The sequence below is a fragment of the Sorex araneus genome, chromosome 3, assembly GCF_027595985.1.
Source record: "Sorex araneus isolate mSorAra2 chromosome 3, mSorAra2.pri, whole genome shotgun sequence".
Lineage (NCBI taxonomy): Eukaryota > Metazoa > Chordata > Mammalia > Eulipotyphla > Soricidae > Sorex > Sorex araneus.
In genome coordinates, this window is record NC_073304.1 from 20,485,820 (window position 1) to 20,509,592 (window position 23,773).

Sequence of the window (23,773 nt, forward strand, 5' to 3'; positions counted from 1 at the left end):
TTTTATTTAATCAACCTATGTCAAGTTACATAGTGCTTTTATGCCTTGACTGTAAGCAACCTGTCAGGCCATCAGGTTTACCTTTTGGGATTTGAGACCAGCGATATTATCGAGGAATCATGACCGGTATGAGCATGGTTTAATTTTGAAGTAGTTATGACTGAAGTGTGACTTCTTTCGAGCAGGCACCAGTAGCTTCTCTCATTGAGAGACTTGTTACTGTTTTTGGCATATCCAATATACATGGGTAGCTTGCCAGGCTCTGCCGCACGGGCTCGATACTCTAGGTAACTTGCTGGGCTCTCCGAGAGGGGTGGAGGAATCGAACTCGTGTTGGCCACATGAAAGGCGAACGCCCAACCACTGTGCTAATAAAACAATGGGTTAATACTTTTGAATGGTTTCTGTGATTCTCTGATTGTTCCTCTGTGATTATTTTGAAATAGCTATGGGTTCATAGGGCATTATAAAATATAATGTACAGAGAGATTCTGTGTATTCTTTAGTCATCTTTCCTCATTGGTACTTTTTTTTTTTTTGTAATTTATGTCCCATATCCAGACCAGGAAATTGACCTCCTTAAAATTCATAGAACTTTTTTTTTCCAGCTTTCATCAGCTTTATGTACATGTATTTGTTTAGTTTGTTTATGCATATATAGTTCTCCCTAGTTTTATCTCCTATAGAATCATGTTATCATGACCTCAATAAAAATATGGAACTGTTCCATCAATCTACTGCTTTCTTCTACATTCCTCATAACTATCATGTGCATATTTTTAGAGGACTAGTATATAGGCAGTTTCTTCAGATGAAATGATAATATTGGATAATTTAAAATCTTAGCACTTAACATCTTAATATAAATCATGGTTTTACTTACAGAATTTTATTTTTACAAAATTCAGGCTTGTCTTAGTATATGTGAGCTGTGGATTTTTAACAAACGTGTTGCCATTCTATTATATTTTTCAATTTGAAGTCAACTAACACATTCAGACTTTGATGGGTACTTGGTCACCTAACTGGCATTTTTTTTTTTTTTTTTTTTTTGCTTTTTGGGTCACACCTGGCAATGCACAGGGGTTACTCCTGGTTCTGCACTCAGGAATTACTCCTGGTGTTGCTCAGGGGACCATATGGGATGCTGGGATTTGAACCCGGGTCAGCCATGTGCAAGGCAAATGCTTTGAACCCGGGTCAGCCATGTGCAAGGCAAATGCCTTACCCACTGTGCTATCGCTCCAGCCCCGACTGGCATTTTTTGTGTGTGAATATTTACCTAATAGCAATTTTCAAAGTAGTCTTAAATCCTTATTCTGAACATACATGGTTGAAAAATTTAGAAATATTAATAATGTTGGTAATACTAGAAATTGAGTTATTAGGTCACTGACATTTTTATTGTAGTTCAGTTCTCTGACACTGCAAGTACTAATTTAAAGGAAAAAAATGCAATGTAACTTAGATTAAAATGATTAAGGACTGGAAAGAATCGTGGAGACTGTCTAATATAAAAATTCTTATTTTAGCGTTGACAGAAAGGAGGCCTGAGATGAGAAGCTGTAAACAGACATAGTTGAGATGGACCGGACTCACTCCCAGACCGCCTGAGCTCTGGTTTACTTTATAGTTGCAATAACATGATTTTAATGAAACTATTAATGTGTGTTTATAGCCAGGTGTCTAGCCTTTCATGTTAGCTCTGGGTATCTTCTCCAGACTCTCTACTTTTCTATGGTTAATCTGTGACCATAATAATTTGGTTGTCTTCTGCCCCATTACACAATTTTCTTTATCTGTGTTTGCAACTCTAGCTTGAACAGGAATTGGAGCTATCGCGAAGGTTATTGAATCAGTCCGAAGGCAGCAGAGAGACACTTTTGCGACAAGTAAGTCTCTGCAAACTCTGATAATCTACTTTTAAATAAAATTAGAATTGGGTCTCTGTGAATATATTTGTGAATGGAGAACAACCTGGGTTGAGTAATTTTTTTCCTAAGGAATGTACACATAAGCAGAACTTGAAATCCCATCAAGAAGATTCACAGAAAGAAGTTACACATATCAGCAGCCCAAGTTCTTGTTGCAGTGTGGATTGCTATTGCTGCTTCGATGTAGGATATCTCTATCTCTATCTCTACATCTATCCATCTACATCTACATCTATATCTCTATATCTATACTGGTATTTTATTTTTGTCTTGCGCAGCTGTGCTCAGGGACTACTACTGGCTTGTTTTCAGGGGAATCACTCCTGTCAGAACCTGTGGGAACCACATGCAGGGCTAGGGATGGAACCCAGATTCGCTGCCTCCAATGCAACATCTTGACTGTTGTACTATATGGCCCTGGACTTATCTCTCTTAACTAACCAGTGTAAATGTAAGACCCATTTGTGTAAACTTTCCCAGGAGTTTAATTTTCAAGGAGGCATTAAAAGATGAAGGAGGAGAATAAAGGAATAAAATATCTTCACATGTTACTTTGAGTCTGTCTTTATAATTTTATTGAATCACCATGAGATAGTTACAAGCTTTCATGTTTGGGTTACAATCACACAATGATCAAACACCCATCCCTCCACATGCAGGACACTTCATCCTCAAAAAGCTGAATACACACTCTTCTCAAGTGTGCATGGAACATTCTCCAAGATAGACCACATGCTGAGCCACAGAAGATACCTCCATAAAATTATATTTGTATATTCAAGATGCTACTGCCCCCTTATAACGAAAGGTAGAGCTTAATTTTAAAGCTCAACATTTCACATCCCATTAACCCTTAATAGGAATTTGGTGCTTCTGGTATTTAAAGATCAGTTGTTTATACGGACATTTTACATGCATTGGATAAAAGGGCATGTGTATTTTAAAACAGCCTTACTATCTGTGTTTAAACTGAACATTTATATTCCTGTTTTGAGGTGTGTGTTACATAACTCACTGCATAATAATTGGCTCAGTAGGCAAAGATGTTTGGCATTGTATATGTTTAGAAGCAGTATTACCTTTTGACAATTAGTGCTGAAATATATCTTAGCACCTGTTTTGCAAAACAAAAAGATAGTCATTAATTGGCAGATAGTGGTTACCTGAAACTAATGTTGGAAGAATTTATATTTGATGGAAGCTTATTTTCGCATTCTGTTCTGTTCTTTTTAAAATTTTATCTTTTTGAACTTCGATTTTTCCTTTTTGATTTTACTTTTAGAAGCAAGATATTTCTGTTTCTTTCTTTTATTTTCCTTTTCATGTTCCTTTTTCTTTCCTTTTCTTTCTTTTTCTTTGTTTTTGGGCCACACTCAGCAGTAGTAGAGCTTATTCCAGGAGTCACTTTTGGTGGCACTCAGGGACCACATATAGTGCCAGGAATTGAACTGGGTCAGTATCATGCAAGGCAAGCACCTTACACCTGTACTACGTTTCTGACTGAAAGCAAAGTATGGCTGTTTTAGGTTGTCATTGTGACTTTATATGAAGCTTTTTGTCAATTTCAAATTTTTTACTGGTAACTGGGAACATACCTGTGTGATGGGCAATTTGCTAGTCTCTAAAAAAAGACAGAGATGAATAAAATGGTCCCTGACTTTAAGAAGTTTATGGTTCATTCAACAGCACATGTATAGTTTTGAGCAGTATTTTGGCATAAAAATATTCTAGATCTTGATCACCGCACTTGAATTCACCAACCATGTTTACATGAGAGAAATTAAGTGAAAAATACTAAAAATATAGTATTTAATTGAAGGTGCTTAGGATGAATATTAGTGGAGCACACTGAAATCAAACTAGATTTTTTTTTTTGGTATAAGTAAAGGCCACATTTTCATGCCACTGTGGACACTATGGGAAAAGACAATTATTGTGGAAGGAATGAAAGTAATAAGAAATGGAGCAGGGGACTTCCATGCTGTGTTTGGCACGCAAAGAGATTGATTTGGCTTTAAGTTTTGTTTATACTAGCTCAATAGAAGTACTTGGGAATGACACTGGGAAAATAATCTGTTATTATTTTCCTGCTTTCATAACTGAGAAAAGTCTCATTTTTGACAATGTGTTTAGGTAGAAGAACTTCGTATGCAACTTCTGAGAGCAGAAGGTGATCAGAAAGGGTTACAGCCTCAAGTTCCTCATATTTCCAAGCAACAGTCAGACCATCAGGATGCACGTGGAGATGACCGGAGGTTTAGGAGAGGTATAATTCTGATTTATAAATGTGTGGGTATTTGAGCACTTTTTAAAGTCTTTCCATCTTAGCATTGCATTCCTTAGATTTTATGCCGATTTCTTAGTCTATTACAAGGCTTTTCCAAAGTTAGTTATGCTTTATTTAGCATTCAACTTCTCATAACAGGCTTAATTTTTAATTTTTTTTCTTTTTGGGTCACACCCAGCGATGCTCAGGGGTTACTCCTGGCTTTGCACTCAGGAATTACTCCTGGTGGTGCTTGGAGGACCATATGGGATGCCGAGGATCGAACCCGGGTTGGCCGCGTGCAAGGCAAATGCCTTACCCACTGTGTTATCGCTCTGGCCCCAATTTTCAAAATTTTGTTCACCACAATATCAATCAAGTTGAGCACAAAGATTTCTGGTATACACTCTGCTCTCATGCACAGTCTCTCTCATTATCAATTTCCCCCAGTTAGAATAGTATATTTGTTATAACTAACGACAGATACAGATAGATATAGATATGTCATTGTTAGACAAAATCCACTTGGATGATTTTTGTAGTAATGCATTCATAGGATTGAAGAAATACGCAGTAATTTTGTATCCACCATTATAACTTCAGTACCCTAAGAATTCTGTGTCCTGCTGATTTATCACTCTCCCACTGCCTCCCCCACCTTTTTCAGTAACCACTGATATTTTTTACTGTCTTCTTAGTCTTCCCCTACATAGGATCTTGTGTAGTTGGAATCACAGAGCTTGTATCATTTGCAGATTAGAATTTCTTTTTTTCACTTAGTAATAATACCTTTAACAGTCTTTCAGGTATTTCTATAATTAAGTGCTTTTTTAAAAATTGTAAAGCTTTGAACATATTCTAGAGCTATACCATGTATTGTACACCTGTGTGTCACTTTGGGTTGCTTCCAAGTTAAGCAGTTATGAGTAAAGATAAATACTATAGATTATGTTTGCTGTATCAGGTAGTAAGAGTATGTTAGTTCTGTGAAATATTCCTTCCTGGGGCTGGGAGGTTGTTCAAAGGATCGACACCCATGTCTTGCTTGTGGAGGTCAAGTTTGATTCCTCACATAGCATTGCCTCCCCCAGCACTGAGACAATTTCTTTGAATTTGACTGAGAAGACCGCTAGCGAACCACAAAGTCAATTTTAAAAGCAGATGTGAAAGTTATTTTTGCAGTTGGCAGAGGAACAAATACAGCCAGTCTGTGACTATAATTGTCACTTCTTGTGTAGAATGCTTTAAGTAATATAAGTAGCACTGTAGCACTGTCACCCATTGTTCATCGATTAGTAATAAGCAATAGCACAGTGGTTGGGCATTTGCCTTTCATGCAGCTGACCCGAGTTCGATTCCTCCGTCCCGCTCAGAGAGCCGGGCAGGCTACTGAGAGTACCGAGCCGGCACGCCAGAGCCTGGCAAGCTACCCGTGCATATTGGATATGTCAAAAACAGTAACAATAAGTCTCTCAATGAGAGACGTTACTGGTGCCTGCTCGAACAAATCTCTTGTTTATTTCCTCCTTGGAATTCTTCCACTGGAAGAATTGGTGCAAGGCAAGAACCCTATCTGCTATGCTATGGCTCCGGGCCCTAGAGAGATCCTTCTTAGACACAAGTCCTTCAAAAAATCAGTTACTCTGATTTTTTTTTTTCAGGGGTGGTGGTGTCTCCCAAAAGGTGTTCAGGATTCTTGGGGGCCCTTTTTGGCAATCTTCAGCTGAGTCTGCAGATGTGCATGTGGTATTGCTTGAGCTGTCTGTGCTGGGGCCTACCCAGACTACCCAAGGCATGGTGTTTGGGGGCCTCGAGGACTGGACCTGTGATGCTCAGGGGACCACCTGTGATGCAGGGAATTGAGCCCAAGTTTTCCACATACAAGGCACACTCCTTAATTCCTGTCCTGGCTCTCGGCCCACGTCCCTCACTTAATGACAGTCTCTCATGATTTATTGCGCTCTCTCTGTTTACAAGACATTATGCTACTACTCATTTTGGATAATGAGTAAATACAAATTAGCAAACAACTAAACCTAGGTTGGACACCTAACAGATGCAAAGAACAGATCTCGATCAAATTCTGAGTGCTATTTTTTGCATATACACTTTGGTGGGATAGTTATTCTCACAGATTTACTCACTGTCAAGATTGCAACTTTACAATGGTAGAATTGAGTACTGTGTGACAGAAATCATGTGGTCAAAATATTTATTGTCCTTCCTTTTATAGAAGATGGGTGGTAATTCCTGATCATTAGGGTAGTTTCTAAGTCTCCTAATAATGGATAAACTTTGCTGACTTTCCTCTTTTTCCTCTCATTTATGTTAGCTTTAAACATGAAGCTATTGTGTCATTATCTGAATATTCAATTCAGTTTTGTGTCCTTGTGTCTAATACAGTTTCTTTTCTCTGAACTATCTTCCCAATTCTGTCTACTTTGCTTGGTGAAATTTTCCATCTAATCTCGAAATCTTAGCATTGTTTAGAATTTTCCTATCTCACTTTCTCACCAAAGTAGGGCTGATTAACATAGTTACAATAGAGATGTAAAATGTTAAATTAAAAAAAAAAGTGTAGACACAGAAGCAGAGCACAAGGAGGAGCCGTCCCGATCTGGTCCATACACAGTGGCTCAAGAATACCGAACGCGAGTGGCACATGCGAGAGAGAACTGCCCCGGATGCCCGCAGACAACAGAACAACACGACACATCATTGTGTCACCCCCTCCCATGCACGAGCCTTTGTAATTGTTTACAATGTACATGTGAGAGGCAAGAGAAAAGAACTGGAGAGAAAAATGAAATATTTTTGTGTTTGAGTGCAGTATGGTAATTTTATTAATGTATAAAAAACTAATATTAGATATAACTCATGGAGATATTTAAAAGTTTCATAAATTTATATGAGAATAAATGGTTTTATGTTGAACTTATTTAAGTTAGAATCATAAAATTAGTTTTTTAATAATATGTTGTGATGTCATCGTAAAGCATGTGTCTATATAAAGAATAAGAATGCAATATGTTATATAATTATGCAAGTCTTTTGTCAAGAAAATGAAAGCATTATAAAAAATAGTTAACATTAAAAAAAAGTGTAGAACTTTTCTGAAATAAGTTTTACCAGAAATCAGGTAAATCACATCTCATTAATGTGGCATGATATCGGATGACAGCACAGCGGAGGTGCTGTAGAAAACTGTTCGAGATTGGAAACTCTAAACCAGCAAATTCTGAAAAAGTTGGCTATTCATTCGCTCTCGTATTTGCTGGAAGAGCAAAGTGTCAAAGTTTTGCACCAGTTGAAAAGAAAGTACATGCTCCTGTGAATAAAGAATAACAATCAAACTTTCCATTTTCTCTCTTAAGGAACTGAGTGGGGAAAAGAGGATCTGGAGAAGCAGATGTCAGATCTGAAGGTGCAGCTGAGCTTCAATGCAATGGCATCCGAGTTAGAGGAAATGAAGCGGTGCATGGAGCGAAAAGACCGGGAGAAAGCACATTTGGCAGCACAAATAGAGGTGACTTTGCTAGCTTTCAGCCATATTTAAAGTAATTCAATTTTGTTTCGTGGAATTGCTTACTGAAATTTTAATATCAAGATGATGATCGTCGCTCACCTTGTTTGTTTATACAGAGTGTCAACTTATGTAGGTGACTGATTATAGGAATTTCTGTAGGTTCATTTCTCTTTCACTTGCATCTCAGAGCCTGTACCAGTTAAGCCTGGAAATATTCCTAGTTGCAATTTAGCCCTTGTCATAGGCAAAAGGGATCTTTCTCCTCTGAAGGTGCAGTGAGTTGCCGTTTATTTTGGGGGTGAAATAGGTTGAAGGCACAGAAAAAAAGGGCTTACTGATATTTCTTTTTGGGTATCATAAAGGTTTTCCAATCTGTCACTGCTCCGAGGTAGAACTGTGATGTCTGCATGTTAATGTAGAACTTGGAGTTGTGTAGTAATCATGAATGATGTGGTAATCATGAATGAAGTATAAGTAGGCAGCTACCGGTTCCTTCTGCCTTTTATCTGGTGAAGATGGGATAATTATCAGAAATTTTTGAAAATCAAAGGGAAGAACTGCACAAAAAGGAAATGGCTTAATTCCAATTATAATTATGCAAATGAGATCAAACAGAGATGCCACTTAGAAATAGATATGTATCTGTCCTCCGCTGTATCTGTTTTTATTAGCGAAATTATTTTCTAATTGTAATAAGTTGACACATTTGAGGAGTTTGCTAAATTATAATGAAAGGTAGAAAATTTATGTTAAAAGCACCTAACATACTGTAATCCAAGGGAAATATTTAAAGTCTCCCCATCCGGGTTTCTCTTTCATCTTGTCAGCTTGTCAATAGAAATGTATTTTAGATTTAGTCCAGATTCAGATAACAAAGATAATAAAAACTGACATACATTTTGCATAGCCCTCTGCTTATAAAGACTTATTTAATAAATACTTAAGAGAAATAGTCTTAGAACAATGGTAATTATGGGACTTTTAATGTTTTTTCTTTATGGTTGTTTTTTTTAGCGCTTGATCTTATTGACAGAAGTATTAAGATATGATCATTTTGCTTAGGTATTTAAAATAATCTATAAGTATAAATATCAAAGGTATAAAAATTCCTGTGTTAAACTGCTTATCTGCTCATGTTAGCCTGTCTTACTTCTTTCACTGCCTGCCTCCCTCTGTCCTGCCTTCCCTCGTTCCCCCATTGATTTATCACTGAGAACCATTAAAAAAAAAAAAAATCTCAGATATATGGAGACCAGAGAGATAGTACAGGGGTTTAGGGCCTTACCTTTTTAAAATTTTGGTTTTGATTTTTGGGCCACACTGGCTGTGCTCAACGTTCACTCTTTACTCTGTGCTCAGGGATGATTCCTGGTGGGGTTTGAGGACCATATAGGGTGCTGGGGATGGAACCGAGGCTGACCTCATGCAAGGCAAGTGCCTCACCTGCTTGTACTATCTGTCCAGCCCCAAGACCTTTGCCTTGTAAGTGGCTGACTCTGATTTGATCCCCAGCGCCACTCACGGGCTGGGGAGCACCTTCAGGAGTGACCTCTGAGTCCATAGCAGAGTAAGCCCTGGACATCAACAGGTGAGACTCTCCCTCAGACCCCTCCTGATCTCAAGTATGTAGGCTGAGCAATGACTTTTTAAGTAACCTAATAATGCTGTCATTAGAGTCTCCTATGAAGGGTCTTTCCCCCCCTTCCCCAACCTATTTTCACAAGTATTAGGGGAAGAGTTGTTCTCTTGTGTTAGTTTGAATTGTACAGGTTTGGTATGAAAGGCAATTGGGTTGGGAGGTTGAACATTTACACATCAAGTACCTACTAACTATCTATTACATAACAGACACTGTTCTAGGTTCAGGTGACAGCAAAGAGCAAATCCCTAGTGTCATATTTCCTATCCCTGTGAAGGTAACATTATAAAATTGCTGCAGAAATTTCTTTGAATTTGTTTTATGTGTGAGATCAAGTTTATTTTTGGATAGTGAACTGTTTTTCCCTAGATGCCACTGAAAAAGATATCACAAAAATACGTTGTTTATGCCTGGAAGAAATGACAATTTACCAGACTTTCTTATGATTTTAAGCATACTGTTTTATGTTATTTTTTATACTTTATAGAGATCATCTGACATTTAGTGTAGACTTCATGAGATGGTTGAAAATGCTCCATTTTTAATAGCTAACAGAAAATAAATTGATATAAAGTTATCACCTATTTTTCTTTTGTTGTATTTTTTTTTTATTTTGCATGGGTGGGGGATGGAAACACCTGACAATGCTTCAGGGCTTACTCCTGGCCCTGTGCTCAGGAGTCATTCCTGGTGGTGCTCAGGGGACTTTATGTGGTGCTCGGGATCAGACTCCCTCTCCTTCCCTCCCTCCCTCCCTCCCTTTCCTCCCTCTCTCCTTCCTCCCTCCTTCCTTCCTTCCTTCCTTCCTTCCTTCCTTCCTTCCTTCCTTCCTTCCTTCCTTCCTTCCTTCCTTCCTTCCTTCCTTCCTTTTTTCCTCCCTCTCTCCCTCCCTCCCTCCCTCCCTCCCTCCCACTGCTGTTCAGGGCCTACTGCTGGTTCTGTGTTCAGAGGTCACTCCCGATCGTGCTATGGGGACCGTATGCAGTGTCAGGGAACAAGACAGGGTTCCAGCAAAGTTACTGCCTGCAGTAACCTTTATCCCTGGTACTGTTGCTCCAGCCCTATCTCCATTTTCTACCAACTCTTCCATAGAAATTAATTTGTAGTATTGTAAAATTAATGATTTCTTTTGAACTTCCTTTTTAATGTCCATTGTTTGGTCCTTATTTCAGTTGTTCACTTTTTCTATAATAGCTACTTTTTGTAGGAATCCTCATCTTTTTCTCTCTGAACACTTTTTGCATTATCACTTGCAAGTGACGTTCTTTGTTCCTAAGCCATCCCATCCTTTTGAGCACATCACTGATGTTCTTATGGTGGTTCCACCACACTTTTAATCAACGTTTCTCAATTATGGGCCACAGGGCTTCTTGTGGGCCTCAGACTGTTCTAAGGAGGGCAAAGATAAAGTTCATGAATCCCTATTTGACACTAAGGATTCAGGTCAGCTGGTAGAACAATTTGGGGATGGGATGGGGTATGTCGAAGAACCCACAAGAAGGAAACAAGGTAGAAAGGGGTCCAGGGTTGGAAAAAAGTTAAGAATCCTTCCTTTATATTCATCTGCATGTTTTCTTTTTAAAAGCATATTTCTTTAAAGATCATATTTCTGGGCTGGAAAGATAGGTCAAAGGCTGGAGTGCACGCTTCCATGTGCAAGACCCTAAGTTTGATCCCAGGGACTACATGTACCTCCCCTTACACCCTCTGCCCCCACCTGCCCCGTGCACCAGCATCCTGAGCACTGCTGCACTGTGGGGCCCAAGCACCGAGTGACTGGTACTGAGTATAGCAGGCGTAGTCCCCGGATCCCCTAAGCATTGCTTCAGCAGTTTGGACAATATTTCCCAACATGGGAGAAGTTTCCCCTAACCCCCCCCCCCCCAACTATTAGGTGCCTTAAGTTCTTCCCCCCACCCCCCGCCTCCTGCCCCAGACTCTCTGTGTGATTTACAATATTTAAAAAGAGTAAAAATATTTGTTGTTGTTGCTTCATTTTTGGGATATATCCAGAAATGCTCAGGGCTTGCTTACTCCTGGCTCTTTCCTCAGGCATCACTCCTGACAGGCTGGGGGGACCATACGGGGTCCCAGAGATGGAGCCTGGGTTGGTTGTGTGCAAGGGAGACACCCTACCTACTATATATCGCTTTGGTCCTGAGACTTAAAATATCTTGAGTCTGATAGCTAATGTGACCTAGGAAATGTGTTCTATTTGTAAAAATGCAAGGAGGAACACTAATTTGTTACTTAAAGTGGGTCTCATGAAGATATTACTATGAAGGTCTTATTCCCTGAGATATAGAGAAAAATGGAGGAATAGTGTTATTGGCAAGAAACCAGTGGGTTGGAGTATTGTTGCGTATGTTCTCAAAGTAGCCATCTTGTTTATAAGGTCACTAGAGGCAATTTTGATTGGAAAAGAGAATACAGAAGCATATTTTCAGAAAGGAGGGGTTTTAGACTGGTGGGTGGGTATCAGAGTGATAAATTTCTAAGTGGGCTGGTCCCATAAGGCACACTAACTCTTATCTGCTTACCTAAGCCACACTTTCTACATAAGAGTTTAAAGCTGTTTTAAATAAGAGTTCAACCTGTTCTTATTTTTTTGGCTTTTGGAGGAATGACAAGATAGGGACAGCAGCCCCTGCCCAGAAGAATTTGTTGGTTTTTATTTTATTTTCACACACCTTTTTTCTTTAAACACTGTAGTTTACAAAGTTATTCATAATACGATTATTTTGGGCATTCAGTGTCCCAACACATCCCACCATCCTTGTGACTGGATTCTGTCCACCACTGTCTCCGGTTTTCTACCCACCTTCCAAGCCTGCACCTTAGCAGGAACAAAACAGTATCTCCTTATTGTTCGTTAAAACTAAATGACTAATGGAATCATCAAAAAATATTTCGGTGAAAGAAAATTTGTGAACATTGTTATATCTCACTTTGGGGGTCATTAAGTCCTTGTCTGAGAGTTTATTAATCTGTTTGTTGCTAGTTGAGCTTTCTATGCTATTGTTTTTGCTTATTGGGCTTCATTGGCTTGTCCATTTACTTCCCCATTTAATGTGGTGTGCTCCTACTGAGATGTCAGTTTTGTGCAGTTTGGTGTTACCTCGTTTGTGGCCGCATACTTCAGGAATTTCAGGACCTGTAGAACTTGGCCGATAAGTTTACATGGAGGCAAATGTGGGATGGGGTGGCCGCTGGGGTTTCTGGATCAATGAGGAAGAGAGTCAGGGGGATGCTGCCTGCCACCACTGTGAGAAGACCCCAGAGTTTGCAGCCTGAAAACCAGTGTACCTGAGTTGCCATCGATTTGCATCTCCGCAGAGATTAGTTGCAGAGCAGTAAATGTGGGCATTTGGCATGGCGGCAGCTGTGGGGTGTGGATGAGGCTGCAGGGTGGCACTTGGCCTGTCCTCCTTGCAAGGGTCCCCAGACTTTTCGTCTGGAAGATTGACGTACCTGTGAATTTTAGTGACTTGGCTTGCATCTCATCTTAGATGATTAGTCGAGTCTGAGACACAGGGCCAGTGAATTTACCTGGTGGTGGCCCGGAGAATGTGGGTCCTTGTTGACTTTTAATGTTGAATTGACTTCTTCATTTCTTTTTGCACCAGCTTTGGAGGTCTCTACGTCATTCTCCACAGTGCACTAGTATCTCAATTTTCTATACGGGGAATTTGAGAAATTTAATTAGTTATCAGGAAATTTTATGAACCAGAGAATAAAGGGGTCTGAAAGGTCTGCTTGTTTATGATGTGGACAAGGCTCCTCTCAGCATTGGCGAGATGCTTTCTACCTCATCAGATTCTGTCTTCCTTTTTGTGGCAGGTGACTTAGGTGAAGTGGGTAGAGAGAGAGTAGCTTTGAGAAGGGAGTTTACTTATCTTCCTTTTCACCTACCTGGGTCACCCAGGAAGTGCCTGGAGGCTGAGAAGGGCTCAAGTCTGCTAGACTAGACGCACCCTTCTGGCAGAGAGGCTTGTGTCTTCCCAGCCCCATGAGGTAGTCTTCAGGTTGCACCTGAGTTCCTCTTGTATGAGAATTCCAGTAAGGAAAAAATTGTGAAGTAATATAAGTTTATTTGGGAAATATGAGAGGAGAGAAAAAGAGTTAGGCACTCGAGAGAATGTGGGCTACTACACAGTGTAGAGGACCAGGTGCACACCCCAGGCAGAAAATATGGACAAATTTCCAAATTGGAGAATGTGTTCCATAAAGTAAAAGAAAGGAATCACATCTCAGGCAGAGCTGTTGGCAGCTTACAGAATCTCTGGGTCTTCTCCTGCATCTCAGAGGGTGTCCTTGTCTAAGGATTGCCTTCATTTCAAAGGGACACCATGCCTGTGGGCAAGTTTGGCATAGCGGAGATAGTGTCTTTCCTGGTCCATGTTGACAACCACTCCTGCCCCCCTGCTACCTGTAGAATATTCTAGTCTACCTCTGCCTAGCCTTTTATTTGCATCATCTACTTTCGATGTGCTACTATGCTCAGATTTTGCTCTTGGCTATTCACTGATGTTGTAATTGAAATATGGTAATTTGGAACCTTTTATGAGTAAAAAGACCCATTTCTTTTTAGATCATAAGAGTGCGAGTTAAGAACTAGGTATTATCTCTTTATCTCTGTGTGTCCCCTGATAATTCATATCTTATATTAGCTATTCAGTATTTTTTAATTGAAATAATGCATTGTAAGATGACTATGATGATTATGTTTATGATGATTATGTTTGTTATTTTTGGAAGGGCACATCCAGAGGTGCTCAGGGACTACTTCCAGCTCTGTCTTTGAGAAGTTACTCCTGGCATTGCTGGGGGTATGGCGGTGTGAGGGGAGGGAGACTTAGGCAGTTCCAGAGACCACACTTGGGCCTTCAGCAAGCAAAGCATTTTTCTGAGTCCATTGAACCATCTGCTGCTCTGATATTTTTGAAAGGTAACTATTTATTTTTCTGTCATTCCTTAAAAACACATTAATTCTGAAAGATTTTTTAAATGGACATTTGCTCCTTCTCATTAATTGTGTTAATTTTTGGTAATCTGGAATGTGTATTTTAAGCAGCTGTTCTTGAACTGGGAAAAACAAGTGAATATAACTTGTAAAAGAAAAAGGAAAACTGCATTTGAGTTTGCATAATTTACCTTGCAAATTGGACCCTAGACCTTATATCTGTAACTGCATAAAAAAAACAGGAAGTGCATTTTTCTCATCTAAACTTAGGCTGAACCTCATTAACCTTGATGGGCTATTTGTATTCATAAGAATTCCAAGCATCCTTGATCAATGATTCCCCCTGATTTAATCTCAGCCTCCATCTTCCATCAACTTACTCTTCTTGAAAAAAAAAATTTGACTTTTAAATTCAATGAAGAACTTCAAAGAAAGAAAAAAACAAGGTGCTGCACATCATTTAGATTAAATGTTGAAAGTGATAATTGAGTGACAACTGACATGATTTGATTATTCATTAGCAAAACCTTGGGACTTGAATGCCAGAATTTACTTTTAGAAGGAGAGAGGTAATAGAAAGCAGAAATGATAGTTTGTGTTTGATGAATAATATGTAGAAACAGCCATTGTTCCTCTTTAACCATGCTTTTAGGATACAGTCCTGTGATTCTTGCATTTCTTATGTGAAGCTGGCCACTTTGCTTTGCAGTTGTGCCCCTTCTATGCTACTTTAATGTTTCAGAGACCAGTGGTCTTAGAGGTCTTAGTTACCACTCTTGGCTTCCTCCATACTTCTTTTTAAAAAATTCTTAATAATTCCCTCCTTATTCAAGTGCATGCATACAAATTAAGGTATTTTTGAGTGATAACTAATTACATAATAACAGATTATAGTATGAATGAAATACACATTGGTGATAAAATTTCACAGAGGTTAAAGTTGTGAAAACAAATGGAATGAGGAATATCTATTATTGACCAAAGTTACTTTGACATTGAGGCAAATTTCTTAGTTTCTGTACTCTGAGTTCTTTATAAGTATTACTATTGTGTACTACCAAAAAAATCTATGAGCAGTAAATATACTTTTCACTTAATGGGAGTTTGGTTTAATTCTAGAATCTTTCATCTATGTGGAAAAACAGGAATTTCAGGAATGGTGAAGAAAGGCAGTTTTCTATTTTCTGTAGCTCTGTGACTAGCATGAATATTTCACAAAGCCAGAGTGGAAATGAATGGAATATGTTCTTTTTGCCTTTGAGCCATCTGATATTTTTGTAGTTTATCATTTGAGTGTGGTACAAGACAATCAAATATTCATTTTAAGTTTCTTAATTTCTGAAATCATTATACCTTAATTTTGTTTGTTTCATTTTGTTTTGGGGCCACACCAGGCGATGCTCAGGGGTTAAACCTGGCTTTTCATTCGGGAATCACTCCTGGATTGATCCCAGGTCCGCTGTGTGCAAGGCAGATACCCTACCTGTGGCACTATTGCTCTGGCCCAATTATGTTAATTGTATACTGTCTGTCTGTCTGTCTGTCATCCTGTTGCTCATCAATTTGTTCGAGCAGGCACCAGTAATATCTCTCATTGAGAGACTTATTGTTACTGTTTTTGGCATATCCAATACGCACAAGTAGCTTGCCAGGCATAGAAATTATAGATCTTTAGATTCCTGTCTTTTTGTATGTATAGGTTGATGTATATATGTTTATCTGTGTACGTATGTCAGCTGAAGAGAATGAGAGGAACTTACATTCATCATAGATTAATGAAGTAACTATAACATTAGCTATAAATAGATTTAACATTTTAGGCAATTCTTCCGCCCCTCTCGGAGAGCCTGGCAAGCTACTGAGAGTATCCTGCCCACATGGCAGAGCCTGGCAAGCTACCCATGGTGTATTCGATATGCCAAAAACAGTAACAAGAAGTCTCACAATGGAGATGTTACTGGTACCCGCTCGAGCAAATCGATGAGCAACAGGATGACAGTGCTACAATGCTATGAAGTTAAAGTTTAAGCAGAAAACAAGATGAAAATAATGGTACTGTTGTAAAAATAAATAATAGCCCCTCTTCTTTTAAAAAAGAAATCTACTAAATCAATGGAAATAACTGTCTTCAAATCCTCAGATAAATACCTAAGAGTGGTGTTACTAGATCATATGGTCTTTTTTTCCAGTGGGGATGGACTTGGGGCCACATGCAGCAGTTCTCAAGTTTTACTTCTGACTGTGCTCAGAAGTTCTCTCTGGCGGTGCTCTGGGAACCGTCTGTGGTGCTGGGGGCGAAGCCATGCCAAGGCGAGTCCCTTAACCCTTGTATGATCTCTCCAGGCTTCCATTTTTCTTTCTTTTAAAGAATCTCTAAACTGTTGCTTTTTTTTTTTTTAAGACTGAGCCAACTCACATTTCCATCAGTTGTGTACCAAGGATTCCTTAGTCTCCAAATCCTTGCCAACATTTGCTTATTTATATATAGGCCATTCTCACAAGGTGATTGTGGTTTTGATCTGCAGTTCTCTAATAGAAAATGTCTTTAAAAACAAACCTTTTGGATGAAGTTGTAAATGGGAATGCATTCTCCATGTCTTTTTAACTCTTTTTAAAAATATGCCCTACTTAAACCCTGATTTACAAAGTTGTTTGTAACTCTCACACCCCATCTTCCAGGCCTAACCCCTTAGCAGACACAAAATAATTTATTTCTTATTGCTTGTTATGAGCTTGTGGGAAGCTCGGGCCGAGCTTCACATAGAAGTGAATATATTCTTGGACCACCGGTCGAGAAAGCGGCCGCTCGACAAATCATAAGACACTCCTTACTCATTTTCCATACCTCTCAGAGAGCCGGGCAAGCTACCGAGGATATCCTGCCCACACGGAAGAGCCTGGCAAGCTACCCGTGACATATTTGATATGCCAAAAACAGTAACAAGCAGAAGCCATTGGGCTACACTAGCACGCTACAGGGACAAATGGAGACATTACTGGCGCCCTCTCAAAGCAATCGATGAGCAACAGGATGACAGTGACAGTGATACAGTGATTGCTTGTTACAACTAAATGCTAATGGAATTATCAAAAATATTTTAGTGAAAGAAAATTTGTGAACATTATTATCTCTCACCTTGGGGTTATTAAGTTCTTTTCTCAGGGAAAAGTTTTTTTGTTGCTAGTTGATCCTTGCTAGTGTTACTGTTTTGTCTATTGAGCTTCATTGACTTCTACGCTACTTTTTCATCTACTTTGGTGTGCTCCTACTGGGATGTCAGTATTGTGAAATTTGGAGGTGACCCTCCAGGAGCTCTAGGATCTGTAGAACTTGGACAATTGCCCCAGGATGGCCTAGAGTTTTCAGTCAGAAGACCAGACCCGTGTCCCCATGAATTTTTGCAGCCTGGCTTGCATCTCTCCTGACATGAGTCATGAACCTGTAAATCTGAGCCTATTTACATGTTAACTACTGTGGGATGTTTGTGGGACTCTGTTTAACTCATTTCGTATAGAAACGCAACCAAATCTTGGATATTGATTTATTGTCCAATCACTGTACTACACTCATTATATCTAGTAATTTTGTGTGTTCTTTAGGGTTTCCTCTACATATTCTGCCACCAGTAAGAGTTTTACTTCTTTTCTCATCTGGATCTTTAATTTTCTTTTTTCTGTCTATTTCCTTGCCTACTTAGTTTAATTGACTAGCGGGTAGGGTGTTTGCCTTGCATGCGGCCTACCCTGGGTTTGATCCCTCCGTCCCTCTCAGAAAACCCGGCAAACTACCGAGAGTATCCTGCCCGCAAGGCAAAGCCTGGCAAGCTACCTGTGGCATATTCGATATGCCAAAAACAGTAACAAGTTTCACAATGGAGACATTACTGGTGCCCACACAAGCAAATTGATGAACAATGGGAGGACAGTGCGAAAGTGCTACTTAGTTAACAATGATGTTGAAAAGTTTCATGCCAGGGAATATCCTTATGTTCCAGATTTTTTTTTTTTAACCCCGCAGATTGTATCTTCTTTCTCTCACTTTTCCAAGGGATGGTCATCAATGGTGAGAGGCAGTTGCAAAAGCAGCGCCTAGCACCAGCTTCAGGCTCAGGAGAAGATGCTCTGGCTCCTCCTCACGGTTTCAGATGCTCTACGTGATCAGAGAAAGTTCTCTAGTAATGAACTATAGACACACTCCCTGGAAGTATAGTCTTCATCCACCTCTCCCCCCCGACCCCCCTAGATTTTAGTGGAAAAAACATGCTCTGAAAAAAATTAACTTTTGGAGCACACACCTGGCAGTGCTCAGGGGTTGCTCCTGGCTCTACATTCAGGGATGACTCCTAGTGGACTTAGGTGGCCATGTGGGGTACAGGGGATGAAAATTAAGTCCGCCGCCTGCAAGGCAAGTATCTACTTGCAGTTCTTTTTGGCCCCATGAAATATTTTCTTAACTGCTGAGCTACTCTTAAGTGAGAACTTAGGCCTGCTGGAGAAGACGACCCCTAGTAAACATTCTCCCTTAAAGCTGCAATACGAAAAAGTCTAAATCCTAGGTGAACCAAAAATATAATAATAGACACAAAGACTATATCTAGCTTTAAGCCTGCTTTGAGTTGGTCCTTATCATAACTGTTTAGGTAAGTAAACATTTTCATTTGTGAGGAAAGCTAGTATCAATAGACTGTATAATTTTTCTATACTTTGTCATCCAATATTTAGTATTTAATAAAAAATTAGTAGGCTTAAGAGGATACAAAACTGTGCCATCAAAAATAAAAAGGCAAGAATAGAAACAGGCATATTGACTTTGTGTATTAGAATAAAAAGAAAGTCAGCTTCAAAATAATGTTTTTAATGTGTTAGGTGATATATACTTATAGCTGAGAACAAGAAAGTATCAAAAGTATAACTAAAAAAAATCTGAGAACTGGAATATACGTGAATGAAAACATGAGCTAGATTGTTAAGGAGGGAGTTTTACAGAAGATTGGCCTCCTTGTTTCCTTGTTCTAAAAAAATTTATGAGTCTGCATGTGTAAGCTAAGGGTATTTAATTAAATATGTGGTTTATTTCTTGAGTCTGTGTTTCATTTTATTACTCCCTTCTGATTAGCATCAAAAATATTATTTATTTGGTCTTTCAGCGAATTGTTTGCTTATTTTTTTGGTCCCTCTATTGGGGTCTTAGGCTATTCCCCAGGTGGGGCAGGGAGTGAACCCAGAGCCTCACACAGGGAAGGCATGTGGAAAGCTCCCTGGAGCTCTCTCTCTGTCCTTTAGTAAATACTGACTCAGCCAATTCAGTATGGAGTGTGTGCTGAATCTAGGAATACACAGACGAGGCCACCTTTTAGGGCTCTCAGTGAAGCAATGATCGTTAAACTCATGTTTATCATGAAAGTATAAATTCTTTAGAAAAGTCATACCTTTCCAGCATGAAGGTGGAACCATAGTGAGACTGAAAATGGAAAACAGTTTAAAGGGACTCTGAACTTGAGGAAGTAGGCACGAAGCTCCCCTACGTAGACCCAAGATGTTCTCTGTCATCCAAGTACAGAACTATAATCATTGATAAATAATCCAATAGACGTATCTTTAAATAGAATTTGATATTTGGTGATTGAGAACTAGAAGTAATAGTTTAGTCTAGTTGGGGTCATTCAAAAGTGGAGGATCTTCAGATAAGAGTCTAATGTAATGGAAACAAGAAACTAGGCCACTTCCTTGATGTGATTCATGGAGAAAATAAATTTCAGATTTTATTTTAATTGAGCCTGTCCCAGTTTACTCATGTAGTGAAGCTTCTACAATATAAAGGCCGAATTGAGAAGATCAGCCTACTGACTGAGCTAGGGTATCACTCCAGAGGTAAGATAACTACAGTTCTTGAAGTTAGTTCTTTTCTGATGCAGTGAGGTCAAGGCTTTTCTGAGAAGAGGGATTAGGCAAACAGAGTTCAATAATTCTGTCTAAGGGGTTGGCTGACTTTATTTGTAACAGAACATTAAAGGACTGGAGCGAAAGCACAGCGGGGAGGGCGTTTGCCTTGCACACGGCCAACCCGGGTTCGATTCCTCCATCCCTCTCGGAGAGCCTGGCAAGCTACCGAGAGTATCCTGCCCACATGGCAGAGCCTGGCAAGCTACCCGTGGTGTATTCGACATGCCAGAAACAGTAACAACAAGTCCCACAATGAGATGTTACCAGTGCCTGCTCGAGCAAATCAATAAACAATGGGACGACAGTGCTACAGTGCTACAGAACATTAAAACAATTCATGTCTAAGACCGTTATCAAGAGCAATAAAGATCTTGGGGGCAAACTCTAAAGAGGATGGTAATTTTTCATAATACTCATAGGAACAAATAAATATGTCAACTAGATCCTTTTTTTTTCTGGTGCATACTTATGGGCTACTTATGGCTCTTTGCTGGGGGTGATGGTTGCTTCTGGGGGAATTGGGAATGCTGGGGATTCCATGCCAGGCTTATCAGCTAGATTTTAATACAGAGAATCAAATTAAAGAAAGATACAACCATGAAGAGACCTTTTGTGATTAGAGAATACCCCCAAAGACTGGCAACACCCTACACCCACGAAGAGGTGTAATTTTAATTGAATCAGACTGTGGATCAGTTTATACCACAGGGCATCCTGAAGAAAGAGCATTACTTGGCAGTTAATAGAGACTCTAAACACGAGGTACAATATCAGTTGAGTTAGAGTAGCCAGAAGCTTAATGGGGGAGATCAGGGAACTAGACAGTTGAAAGGAGTCCAGCTAAAACCACAGTCATTCCTGGTGGTTGCGGAGCCTGTGCACAAACATAAGGCTGCACCTCTGAGGAATGGTTCAGAGACAAAACAAGGAAGGGTGAATTGGTTTCATTGGAATATTCTAGCCAATCGGTCATCGTACACAAAAGATAACAACGTTCTCCCCGAAGGAGTGGATGAGTCAGTACCCACACTTAATAGAGTATGTTATCTGAAACACCCATGTCAACATGCATGACAAAACATAAAAAGAAACTGAAAAGTGTGACCCTTGTATAGGAAGGAAACAAGGGAATCAGATGTGATACTTAAAGATTTTTAAATCAGCTGTTGTGCGTGTGTTCAAAGAACCAAAGGAAAGCAGTTTTTAAAGAGAATTAAAATGCATCTGATCACTGTCTCTTACTAAATAGGGACTATTAATAAAAAATTGTGAGAATTATTTAAAACATGGAAATTCTGAAATTTCATTGATATGCTACTTCATGGAGAAAGTGTGAGGGAAATGAAAAATTTACTTAAAAGCCTCAGTAGATAGTGTAACCTGTAAGGAGAAAGGATCTTCAAACTTTAGAATAAATCACTGAAGACTGTGTGCTCTAAAGAGAAAAATGAGGAAAAATGAACATGTTTTCTAAGAATGTGAGATACCAGCATACTTGTGTTGGAAATTGCAGAGGAACAAAAAGAGCTAAAGGATCTAAACAATATAGGAGAAGTAATGTCAAAAAGTTCCTTATTTGAAGAAAATCATTATACATATATCCCAGAAACCTAATTATCTCCAGGTGGAAGAAAATGTGAAGAGATCTGAACAGATTACAGCTAAAGGCTTAAGGACAAAGACAATGTGAAAAATTTTAAATCATTGACAGAATTGTGACTTATCTTGCCTGAGGGAATCCAGTAAGATTAATAGGTAACTTCTCAGGAGAAACAATGAAGAATAGAAATTAATGGGATTCTGGTCACAGTTACGAGAATGTCAATTTTCAAAGTCTTAAATCTCAAAAATTATTTTTAAAACAATTTAAAAGAGAATTTAAGAGAATTTAAGTCTACAAGTCAAGTCTACAAAATTATTATTTTTAAAAGAGAATTTTAAAAAAAGGAACTCTCAGATGAAAATTGAGTTTCCAGGACACCAATTTTATGAGAAGTGCTAAAGAACTTTCTTTAGGTTGAAAGCATTTAACATCTGAGTGTAATTCAAATCTACACCAAAGACAGATGCTAGTAGAGTTCTTTGATTCTTCCACCTTGGTAGTGGGTAATTGCCTCAGTAAATTGCTGCTGAGTCCAGAGCCGTCAATTGGAGGTGGCTCAAGACCCATCTGATAAGGGGTTAATATCCAGGATATACAAGACATTAGTAGAATTGTACAAGCAAAAGCCTCCAACTCCATAAAAAAATAGGGAGAAGAAATGAACAGAAGCTTCCTCAAAAAAGAAATTCAAATGGCTGAAAGGCACAGGAAAAAATGCTTTGCATTGCGAATCATCAGGGAAATGCAAATCAAAACAACAATGAGAAATCATCTCACACCACAGAGACTGGCACACATCAAAAAGAACAAGAAAAACCTGTGCTGGCTCGGATGTGGGGAGAAAGGGATGCTCTTTCCTTGTTGGTGGGAATGCCGACTGGTCCAGCCTTTTTGGAAAACCATATGGTCTTTCCTTAAAACGATAGAAATTGAGCTTTCCATATGGCCCCACAATACCACTTCTGGGAATATATCCTGAGGGTGTATAAACAGTAGAAATAACATCTGCACCTGTATGTTCATTGCAGCACTGTTCACAATAGCCAGAATCTGGAAACAACCCAAGTGCCCGAGAACAGATGACTGGTTAAAAAAACAACAACAACAACAACAACAACAACAACAACAAAACCTTGGTACATCTACACAATGGAATACTATGCAGCTATTAGGAAAGACGAAGTCATGAAATTTGCTTATAAGTGGATGGTCACGGAGAGTATCGTGTTAAGTGAAATGAGTCAGAAAGGAGAGACAGACATAGAATGACTGCACTCATTCGTGGAATATAAAATAACATTATATGAGACTGACACCCAAGAATAGTAGAGACAGCCCTAGGAATATTGCTCCATAGTTGGCAGCCTGCTTCATGAGCTGGGGGAGAAGGCAGCTGGAATAGAAAAGGGATCACTAAGTCAAAGATGGTTGGAAAGATCGTTCAGGATGGGAGATGTGTGCTGAAAGCAGATAAAGGACCAAACGTGATAGCCTCTCAGTGTCTGTATTGCAAACCAGAATGCCCAAAAGTAGAGAAAGTATGGGGGAAATTGTCTGTCATAGAGGCAGGGAGAGGGGTGGGATGGGAGGGAATACTGGGGACATGTGTGGCAGAAAATGTGCACTGGTGGACGGATAGGTGTTCGATCATTGTATGACTGAAACTCAAACATGAAAGCTTTGCAACTCACAGTGATTAAAAAAAAAACAACATCAAAAAACTAGTCTTGTGCTGAATAGATACTATAACTGGTAGGGCCCGTACTACAGCCTCGCATGTAGCTGACCCAAGTTTGATCTCTGGCCCTCAGAGCACCTCCAGGAATGATTTCTGAGTGAGAGCCAGGAATAAGCCCTGAACATTACTGGTGGCCCCAAAACAAAACAAAAAACAACCAA

At 39.3% G+C, this 23,773-nt stretch overlaps 1 protein-coding gene and 1 non-coding gene across 2 annotated transcripts in view; one reads left to right on the forward strand and one right to left on the reverse strand.

The window, feature by feature from the left end:
• The window catches only part of CEP128 (centrosomal protein 128), a 465,435-nt gene that overhangs the window by 98,067 nt on the left and 343,595 nt on the right, over positions 1-23,773 (forward strand). The window contains exons 11-13 of the mRNA XM_004610293.2: positions 1,818-1,892; positions 4,068-4,200; positions 7,575-7,726. Of these exons, the coding sequence (XP_004610350.2) occupies positions 1,818-1,892; positions 4,068-4,200; positions 7,575-7,726 (360 nt within the window). The remainder of the gene's footprint in view (positions 1-1,817; positions 1,893-4,067; positions 4,201-7,574; positions 7,727-23,773) is intronic.
• LOC129403751 (small nucleolar RNA U3) lies at positions 18,338-18,542 on the reverse strand. Its single transcript, XR_008629428.1, has one exon. It is a non-coding gene; the product is annotated as a small nucleolar RNA U3 (small nucleolar RNA).